Source organism: Alexandromys fortis, unplaced genomic scaffold (assembly GCF_014885135.2).
Source record: "Alexandromys fortis isolate MF-2015 unplaced genomic scaffold, M_Fortis_MF-2015_v1.1 scaffold_230, whole genome shotgun sequence".
Taxonomy (NCBI): Eukaryota; Metazoa; Chordata; class Mammalia; order Rodentia; family Cricetidae; genus Alexandromys; species Alexandromys fortis.
The window spans coordinates 1,734,639-1,745,110 of record NW_026068206.1 but is presented as its reverse complement, the minus strand read 5'-3'; the positions used below and the strand labels follow the sequence as shown (position 1 = coordinate 1,745,110).

General features: G+C 35.3%; 1 protein-coding gene across 2 annotated transcripts in view; it reads right to left on the bottom strand.

Moving 5' to 3' along the window:
• The window catches only part of Pof1b (POF1B actin binding protein), an 89,372-nt gene that overhangs the window by 30,279 nt on the left and 48,621 nt on the right, over nt 1-10,472 (bottom strand). For both annotated transcript variants that reach the window (XM_050130223.1, XM_050130222.1), the window contains exons 7-9: nt 8,515-8,645; nt 4,528-4,555; nt 3,110-3,184 (exon numbers count right to left, since the gene is read on the bottom strand). In XM_050130223.1, the coding sequence (XP_049986180.1) occupies nt 3,110-3,184; nt 4,528-4,555; nt 8,515-8,645 (234 nt within the window). The remainder of the gene's footprint in view (nt 1-3,109; nt 3,185-4,527; nt 4,556-8,514; nt 8,646-10,472) is intronic.

The following is a 10,472-nucleotide window of genomic DNA, read 5'->3' as shown; positions in this document are numbered from 1 at the left end:
GGAAACAGGAAGATTGGGATAAAGGAAGGTTGGATAGGGGAGCAGGGAAGCACAAATCTTAATTAAGGGATCCACCTTAGTGTTGGCAAGAGACTTGAACTTAGAGTGGCTCACAGGAGCCCAAGGCGATGTCCCCAGTTAGTCTCTTGGGAAGCTGAGGATAGGGAAACTGAAATGACCCTATCCTATAGCAATACTGACGAATACCTTCCATATCACCATAGAACCTTCATCTGGTGATGGATATTGATAGAGACAGAGACCCACACTGGAGCACTGGACTGAGCTCCCAAGGTCCCAATGAGGAGTAGATGGAGGGAGAACATGAGCAAGGATGTCAGGACCACGGGGGGTGCACCCACCCACTGAGACAGTGGGGCTGATCTATTGGGAGCTCACCAAGGCCAGCTGGACTGTGACTGAAAAAGAATGGGATAAAACTGGACTCTCTGATCATGGCAAGCATTGAGGGCTGAAGAGAAGCCAAGGACAGTGGCACGGGGTTTTGATCCTACTTCATGTTCTGGCTTGGTGGGAGCCTAGCCAGTTTGGACATTCACCTTCCTAGACATGGACGGATGGGGGAGGACCTTGGACTTTCTACAAGGCAGGGAACCCTGACTGCTCTTTGGACTGGAGAGGGAGGAGGAGAGGAGTGGGGGGAGGGGGAGGGAAATGGGAGGCTGGGAGGAGGCGGAAACTTTTTTTTTTCCTTTTCTCAATAAAAAAAAAAGAAAAAAAGATTTAAAGCAATACACCAACCCTATTTACTATGTTCATGTCAGGAAAAGCAGAGTACAGAGTTGAAACTTTCATCCTAACATCACAAAAATAATACTCCAAGCTCTCCTGTATTCTTAATAGCATTAAGCCTTCCATCCTACCATATGTAGACAGGCCAATTATAAGAATGCTGACTTCCAATTGGCAGTAATAAAAACTGTCTTACTTCCTCTGATCCTTTACTGGAGGAGTTGACCTTCTAAAATAAAATATCTGAATAAGACTCAGAGTTTTATAACACAGTATCAAAATGTTCAGGTTTCCATCTAGACTAGACTCACTAAACACTGAAAGACAAAAGAAAAGTCTGAAGTTGAAAAGGAAAATCGGTCAATAGATGCCAATAAAAAGATAATAAGAACTGTTAGAATTGGGAAAGAAGGAGTCAGACTCTTCCATACATTAATCCAGGAATGGAGAGAGAGACAGACAGAGACAGAGGGAGAGAGAGAGAATTTGAAAGGCACAAGAGTAACCTTAGCTACTAGGAAAACCATTTAAAAAGAATAGCAGAATTCTCCTAGAAATCACAGAGAAAGGAAAAACTGTACAATATTTTTTCAAATGCTAAGAGAATAAAAATATGAACTGTAAATTTTATATCCAATGAAATAGAGCTTCTTTTCAAATGTAGAAATCAAATCATGAAATTTTTCAGGCCTAGGAAAATGGAAATAATAAGTCACTATTAGACCTACTTTTAAAGACTAGCTAAAGGAATTTTTCTAAATAGAATAAAATTCTAAGTCAAGAAATGTTGGTCATTAAGAAGGAAAAATCATATGGGTAAACATGACAGGCTACAATTATGTTGAGCTTTCTTATTTATGTTTGGTAGTTGAAACAAAATTATAATACTAATATGTTGTTTATGAAAGGCGAAGAAATGTTTCAGAATAATATTATAAATATAAGGATAAAGAGACATAAAAACCCCAAAGCTTTCTACAATTTTCTAAAACTGGGAAAATGTTCAAATCCACACACTGGATTAAGTCTCTCACTATATAACTTGATAGTGAGAGAAACCACTGAAAAATATGCACCCCCCAAATAATAGCAGATCAAAATGGAATTCTAAAATACCATGTATTTGATCTCGAAGAAGAGTGAATGTCTGTGGGATATTGCTTTGATTGATGATTGATGTGAGAGGGCCCAGGTCTCTGTGGGCAGTGCCATCCTTGGGAAGGTGATCCTGAGTTGTATAAGAAAGTAGACTGAGCAGATCAGAGAATTAAGCCAATAGCAGCATTCCTGCAAGGCCTCTTCTTTAGCACCTGCCCTGACTTCCCACACTGACAGACAACCGGAAGTATAAGGTAAAATAAACCCTTATCACAGTAATAGAAACCATAACTACGACAGCAGTTTTATTTTTAGTTTTTTTAGATCCAACACAATGATTTCTATAGTGTCTGGATTAATTTGCTTTCCCATAAGATATATTCAATGGTTCCTTTTCTTCTGGATAGCATTTTTTAAATTTTCTTAATTCATGCTACTTTTAGTCTTATTTCCTTAGCTTCTATCTTGATTTATGGATTCCCCTTCATTACAGGAGCATTTCCTGCTCCATTTGGATTCAATCCTTCTACAACCCAGAAAAGTTAAGGCCATGCTTTTGCATCTTTCGCTGCCAGAACTTGGAATTGGAGGACGGGAGGGACTTGGAGTGTGAAATGGGTGCAGGGAAGAGAAGGAAAAGACCATGATTTGGAATCAGGTGGTACTAAGCCATGGAAGAGTGGATAAGAACAATTTACAGAAAGTAATAATATTTCTATACTTATTTCCTGAGCGCCAGACATCCTAGTCATAGTGATCAGACTAAGCTCTAGTGTGATCCTATCTAATTAAACTATAGTCAACTCTTGGGGAACACAGTTTTTACTTGAGATGATTTTTATGAGAATCATGCTTGGTCGCATTTTCCTAGAACTGATCTCTTAAAACACACACATAAACACACAGACACATAAACACACACACACACATAAACACACACACACACACATAAACACACACACAAACACACACACCGACACTTTTTTTAAGAATTTAAAAAAAAGTTATTTGTATAAGTTGATCTGAAGTTTCTTTTTTTAACTGAAAATGGATTTTTTTTTCCTCACAGAATGTATCCTGATTAAACTTTCCCCTCCAACTACATCTCTCAGTACTCCAGACTTCTCCTTTCTGGAACTACTTCCTTTGTGTCTCACATTAGAAAAGGACAGACTTCTTAGAGATGACCACCAAACATGACAAAATAAAATATAATAAGATTTTAGTAGCAAAGTTGGACATTGTGATCCCATCTTACCTGCAGAATATAACGAATTTGCTGTTTTGTAAACTCTGATAGTCCTTTAGGAATCAATGACTCAATGTCTTCTGACTGTAAGAAAATGGAATTTAGCCATTGAAAGCATCAATATTTTAATCTTATGGGCTTTGGTTCATAGGTTTTTGTATAAAAAAGCATATTTAGAAGGATAGCAGAAGATTAAATTACCTTTTAAAGAATAGTTTCTAAGAATACCATTCGCAGTTTTACCAATTCTCACTTTTAAATACTCAGTTATATTACACATACATCAACATAATACTAAGTTCCAGAGATTGTTAGAGAAAAGATTTGGGCAACCAGCCAAAGATTCCATTTCTGCTTTAAAAGATCACTTTAAGGCTAGAGCTCAGTGATACAGTGCTTGCATGTATTATAAGGTCCTGGCTTTGAACCCCAAAACCAAAGGGGTAAGGAAAAGTCATTTGAAACAAAATGATTACTTATTATGCTTGTGGTTGTATATGCCAATATTCTCAGGACCCAAGTGTCTGAGGCAAGAGGAGCAAGGCTAACTTGTGTTACATAATAAGTTCAAGGCCATGCATGATATATAGCGAGATTCTATCTAATAAAAGCAAATAATAATGATGATGGAGATAATAAAAATGATACAAAAATTCAAATTCCACTGAAAATAGCATCACTGTATCCTCCAAAACTAAGTTTTGTTGGGTGTTATATATATTTGAGAAGCTTAATTTTTAAATTATGAAAACTGCAATATAAATGTATAGATATTATAGGATTCAAAGAAAATTTGCTTTAGGCTATGGTGACTTTCGAGAGATTGCAGTGTTGCCACAGCAACATTTGTAAGCTTCAACTAAATTTAAGAGAGAAACTTAAAAAAGCATGCTTTTATAAGTCAATTTAAGATATATAGAATTACTTTCGTGAATGGAGGGAGAATAGTGATTAATACTGGAAATAATGATAAAATTAAAAAAAAATAATGCACAAGAGGTGAGTTTTCTTTTTATTGTGTTAAAATAAACTCTGTTTGATTGCTTATTAACTTAAAATAATTGTTACATAATTACAATGTAATGAAATTGATACTTAAAGGTTTTTCACTTCAAGTTGATATCACACACTATTTCAAGCATATTTGAAGAAATTGATTTTTACTGTATAGATGTATGTCTTCTAAATACAGTTTTGTGATCAGGTAAATTTTAATTGTACATTCAACAATGACAACTTAAATTCTAGTGACAGTCATAAAACTATTCTTTGTAATTATTATATTTGCAGTCATTACAAAGATATAAACATTATTTTTCTAACCTGTGTTTCCAGTCTAATAAACATACTAAATAAAAGGATATTATTGGTATCACAATCACAATGTACTTTGTTATGTATTTAATTTTAATGATTTTTGGACTTACTGCATCTGCAGACTCAAAGTCTTGTTTGCTGTAAGATAACAAAAATACAACTTTAGAAACAATAGATTCAGTAATTATAAATAAAAATGCTTGCTCTATCTGTTTTATATTTTGTATATCATAATAGTACCGGCTTAAGTTAGAATGACAAATAAAATAATTTAAATATCAAAAATGGAACTTTCACTTAGTTTGACTAAAATAATTTTCCTGAAACTATCTGACCTACTAAAATTGAGAATCATATAAATAATAAAATATGCAGAATTAGTTAGGACATTGTCCATTTTTACCAGTGTATCTGAGGGCAGATGTAGAAGTGCTTGACAGCAAATGGTACTTGGGTGAGTGAAACAATTACAGGGTTTGTCAAGTTTTACCTCCTTTTTCTCACTATGGTTTTCACTTTCAATTTTGAGTTTAGTTTCTCTCTATTAATATTTTGATGCTATTCATTCCATTTTACCAAAACATAAACTTTAAAGATATGGTCAATTCATTTAATCTATGTATACTAGGAAAACATGAGGTAACAACAGTATATGAATCTACACCAAACAAAGCAAACTGATCAAAATTCTAGTTGGATAATAAAATTTTTAACAAAAAAAATCAATATTTGAACAGAGGTTGAGAGAGTGTTTGTGGAGCCAAATTATAAAGGCAAATCTTATGGTATTGTCAGTGGTTATACCAGTCTGCTATGTCCTCCTGCAGGAATTGTGAAGATTTGGAAGAATACAGTTACAGTGTTGTCAAGGGCAACAGACCAAACTTTATTTTTTGTCTAATTGCTTTTTCTGCACATAGTAGAAGAATGAGGCATGAACATGTATGTGAACATGTCAAATAAACAGAAAAGCAGTTGTATATATTCTGGCAGCAAGACAGAAATAATTTTTAAGGTAAGAGAGTTTTAGCACATTAGTCCCTACCTTTATCCCTTGTGTAATTGCTTATAAGCAAATTGTTGCTTATAGAGATAAGTGGGTCAGTGTTAAAAACCTCTTTCATACATTAATAAAAATAGACAAGGTACTGCAGCAAAAGAAAAATGTACGTTCCCATTCTTAAGGCATGCCTAATATATGTACAAAAGTTTGCATGCATGTATATAGTACTGGTTTAGAAATATTAAAGAGAATATAGAAAAATGAAAAATGCAGAAATAATAAAGACCAAAAGAGGTTCACTTAGACCAAATTAAGATCTAGGAAGTGTGTTGCAGAAAAACTGAGTCATATTTTATAAATGAGAGAATAAAATACTCAAAAACATTTGAATATATCTCAAGCCCTCAGTAGCTATGTGATCTTAATTAATAACATGTCTCCTAGACCTTCATCTGAAATTTTATGAGGTTAGTTTTGAAATTTTATAATACAGATAAGCAGTACAATATCTGGTACATTCTGGTCACTCAATGAATAGGTTATTGAGGGGAATAAAATTATTAACATAGAAAACTTGTGCAAAAAGAATTGAATGCATGAGGTAGTTCTTTGGGTCATAGGAAAGAAGAGACTAGTTCATGTAATGTGAGAGGATGTTATTAGGTATAATGATCAAAACCTCACAAAAGAGAAAATTCATGTATTTATAAGGGAATAAATTTAATAATTAGCTGTACATTGATGTATTTGAAATGAATAAACAGTAATGAAAGTAAATGATTAGTCAACAGGTACTGAGTCCTGTATTAAACTTCATGAATCCCAAACTACATAAAATAGCCCTTAGGTAGCTTTCTAAATACTATGGAGAGTGGACAGTAGAAGGTGAGTCGTAGGAATGGCAGTAGAAATAGATAAGTGAGAGAGAGCCCTAGTGAGAGCATTATACTTACCTAGGAACAAAAATAGTTAAGGAAAATGATTGTAGGAAGGTGATAAAATTGATAGAAAAGAAATGGGTAAAAGATTAAAAGAATATATTAAAGACACTAAACATAAATATTGATTTGGAAAATATATTACCTTCTTTAACTTAAAAGGTATACAAAATAGTACATATTGTGTCATACCTGCTATATTTATATGATATATAAATTCTACATTATAAAGATTTAGAAGCAAAAGAATGTAGCCAATGAAAACTTTGAATTAAAAAAGTCTATTGGCATTCCTTTATCTTCCAGATGACTCTGAATTCATGTTTTGACTTGATAGCATTAGGTATTCATTTAATGGCCATGTGCTGTCATCTACAAATGAATGATTCCCTCCAATTCCAGAGAATTCAAATTCTACTGGTCTGTGCAGGCATCTGTAATCATACAGTGCATATAAACCCATGCAGACACACACATGTACGTATAAAAAGGTAAATATATTTAAAAATATATAGCTGCATATTATCTATTATATAATATAGAGTTTTTTATTTAAAAACATATAATCCTCCATAATTTATGTTACAGACAATATACTATATAAATCAATACAGTATGTGGGTTATAATGTATAAAATATAATATTTAAAGATAAAACATTTTTATTCTATCAAACATATTTTCTTTATGAGGACAACACTCAAAATCAAAAGTTTCAAACTTAAAGTTTTTTTATCATTTTCTGTAGTCAACACTCTGCAATAGCACACTAGAATTTGTCCTTATTCAGCAGAAATTTAGTGTACATTGAGTAACATTTCCACTTTGAAACTTCTGCACTGAGCTTGTGACAATAGCCCTTCCACACTCACTATGAAATTACTTTTTAAGATCACAATCTAAGTCATGTGACACTTGCTTTATGCGTCTGTGTTATTTTACTGAATAGAGTTCTCTCCAATTCCATTTATATTGTTAAAAATGACAGGAATTTATTTTTTTATGCTGGTAGATTATCAGGTTGTTTCCATTCCCTGGTATCATGAACAGGGAAGCGAAGGCGTGTCTTTTACATACTCATTTCACTGTATTTGATTGTATACCCAATAGTCAGATTTCTGGATCGCATGGTAGCTCTAGTTTTCATTTTGAAAATCTTTCATATTCTTTCCCATACCGAGTAGTGTACATTACCACAATATTCATTTCCTTCTTCTCCACATCTACACCAGCATTTGTTATCTTTTGTCTTTTTAATATGTCAGTCATTTTATTTTCTTTCCCAAGTAGTAGTTTTTGCCATCAAAGTACATTACGAAAGAAAACATATACAATTCTTAACTGATCTAAAATTAATTATATCTTTGCTGAATTTCATAAAACACATCAACTCTCCTTTATTTGTTTGGTTTTGACTTTTCTGAGACATATACTTGCTAAATAGCACCAGCTGGAAAGATAAGCTATGTAATCCAGGATGGCATCAAAATGAATGCTGTCCTCCAGTCTCAGCCTTTTGAAAGCTGCCATCACAGGTATGAAGCCACCACAATCAGCTTGACTACCTTTTTTTTAAAAAAAAAATGTTGTATACTGTGATCTGCCTGCATATACACCTGCACATCAGAAAAGGGCAACAGGTCTCATTACAGATGGTTGTGAGCCACCATGCGGTTGCTAGGATTTGAACTCAGAACCTCTGGAAGAGCAGCCAGTGATCTTAACCTCTGAGGCATCTCTCTAAACCCCTTAACTATTTTAAAATGAAAAATTTGTTCGGTTTTTTCATATAATCATTCTATTTACTCATTAAGAGCACTAGTGTTCAGCTGTAAACCTGAACCTGCTCTTTCAGAAAGTCTATTTTAAGGGCTAGAAACATACTCAGTGGTTGCAACCACATACTGCTCTTTGACAAGACGCAAGTTTTATTTATAGAGCAATGCTGGAGATCTCACAGCTGCAGGTAACTCAAATACCAGGATCTCCAGCTCCCTCTGGACTGTGTGGGCACCTGAACACATGTGGTACACATTAACACGTTGAGGCACAATGCATGTACATAAAAAACTTTAAACATCTATTTGTAAAATTACAAGAATGGACTAAAATATGTGACAACTGCACCATCAAGACAAATAATGCATTTACAGTACCTTCCTCCAATCCTCTCCAAATGTTCTAATAAGCAGTGATATAGGTCTGTATTCTTGCGGCTTAGGTCAGCAAGCAACTCTCCAAAATATTTGGGATCCAATTTTTCAGGGCCATCATCCTGAATTATCACCTGAAGCAATATCAATTACTATTATAAGCAATATTGTTTTTCTAAGTTCACAGATATATTGATACAAAAATTTAAAGAATAAAAGTCTATTAAAGTCATCCCATGAATCAAGTCACTGAATTTTCTATGCATCAGTAGTGTATATTCTTCTTAGTAGGGGAGCAATTGCAAGGAAAATCAATATTGACATAGTATTTTAAATATCATTTCACTCAATTTTTAAGTGATCTAGTGAATACAAAAGGAGTGAAATATTTTTTCCTTTTATTAAAAATAGGTGTTTTTCATACAACGTATTCTGATCATGGTTGTCCCTCCTCCATCCTCTGAGATTCCCTTCATGTTCCCCCCCATCGAAATCCGCACCCTTTCTGTCTCTCCTTAGAAAACAAGCGGGCATCTAAAGAATAATAATGACATAAAATAAGTAAGGTAAAACAAAACCTAACAAACTGGAATAGGACCAAAAACAAACAGAAGAAAAAAGCTAAAGAAAAAGCACAAGATATACACATTGATGAAGAGAAACACTTATTTGTACACATAGGACTTTCCTAAAAACATAAAAACAGAAGCCATAATATACACAAAGGACAAATAAGGTTAAAAATAAAAGAAGAAATAAAAGAAAATGCCCTGTCAAAATGCCTTATTCAACAAAGAACCTCCAAAGATGCTAATGAGTTCGTTTTGTGTTGGCCATCTACTGTTTGGCATGGGGACTGGACTTATGAATGGCTTGTATTCCCATTGAGACTTCCATCTAGAAAACTGATTTTTTTCCTTTACTTTTATTTTTTGTAATTCTGCATACCAGCCCCAGTTCCCCCTCCCTACCCTTCTCCTGTCTCCCACTTTCCCCCATCTCCACCATCCACTCCTCAAAGGAGCTAAGGCCTCCCTTGGTGGGGGGTCAACAAGGTCTGGTATACCAAGTTGAAGCAGAACCAAACCCCTCCCCCTGTATCAAGGCTGAACAAGGTATCCCACCATAGGAAATGGGTTCCAAAAAGCCAGTTCATGCACCCAGGATATGTCCTGACTCACTGCCAGACCACCACAACAGACGAAGCCATGTAATTGTCACCCACATTCAGAGGGTCTAGTTCAATCCCATGCAGGATCCCCAGCTGGACTGAACACTGATTTTTTTTCATCTCTGAATGGTTATTAATCAGACACAGCTTCTGGCTAAGGATGGGAGCTTGTGTCCATGTCTTCTCTCAGCATTGATATTCTCTACCTGGAGTAAACCTATACAGTCCCTGTGAATGCTGTCACTTTCTCTGTGAGTTCATATATATTATAATATATAATATAACAGATTGAGTTTAACCATAAATACCAAAAATTATTTTACAATGTAACCAGTTTCTGACAGTGATGCTTTAAACATCTGAGGTCCGAGACAGGCAGTAGAAAGTTAAGTGATTGCTCCTACTTTAAGCTCCTAGTCTAAGGCTAACAACCCAGAGCAGTGAGCCTCAAGGCCCCCAGTAAGAGAGCCTGGGCACTCTCAGCCTGGGCTCCAGGGGCACCTGTGCTCTCCTGGATCCTGCACTGCCTGCCCCGTCCTTCCTTCTGTCCCTGGATCACTGGGCTACCAGGCGGCCCTATTTAGGTGTTGAAGAATTCCATCTGGATGGGTGAGTGTGTGCTATCCAGGGGCGATAGTCCCAGAAGAGAGCACAAACTTCCCTCACCCAGCTCCTTCTGCAGGGCTGTCTTTCTTATACACGACCCCCCCCCCCCCTCCTAGCCTGGATTCCCTGCAAGGGCCTTTCCTCAGGCCAAGCTTTCTTCTCCTACACTAAGGCTTCCAACCAA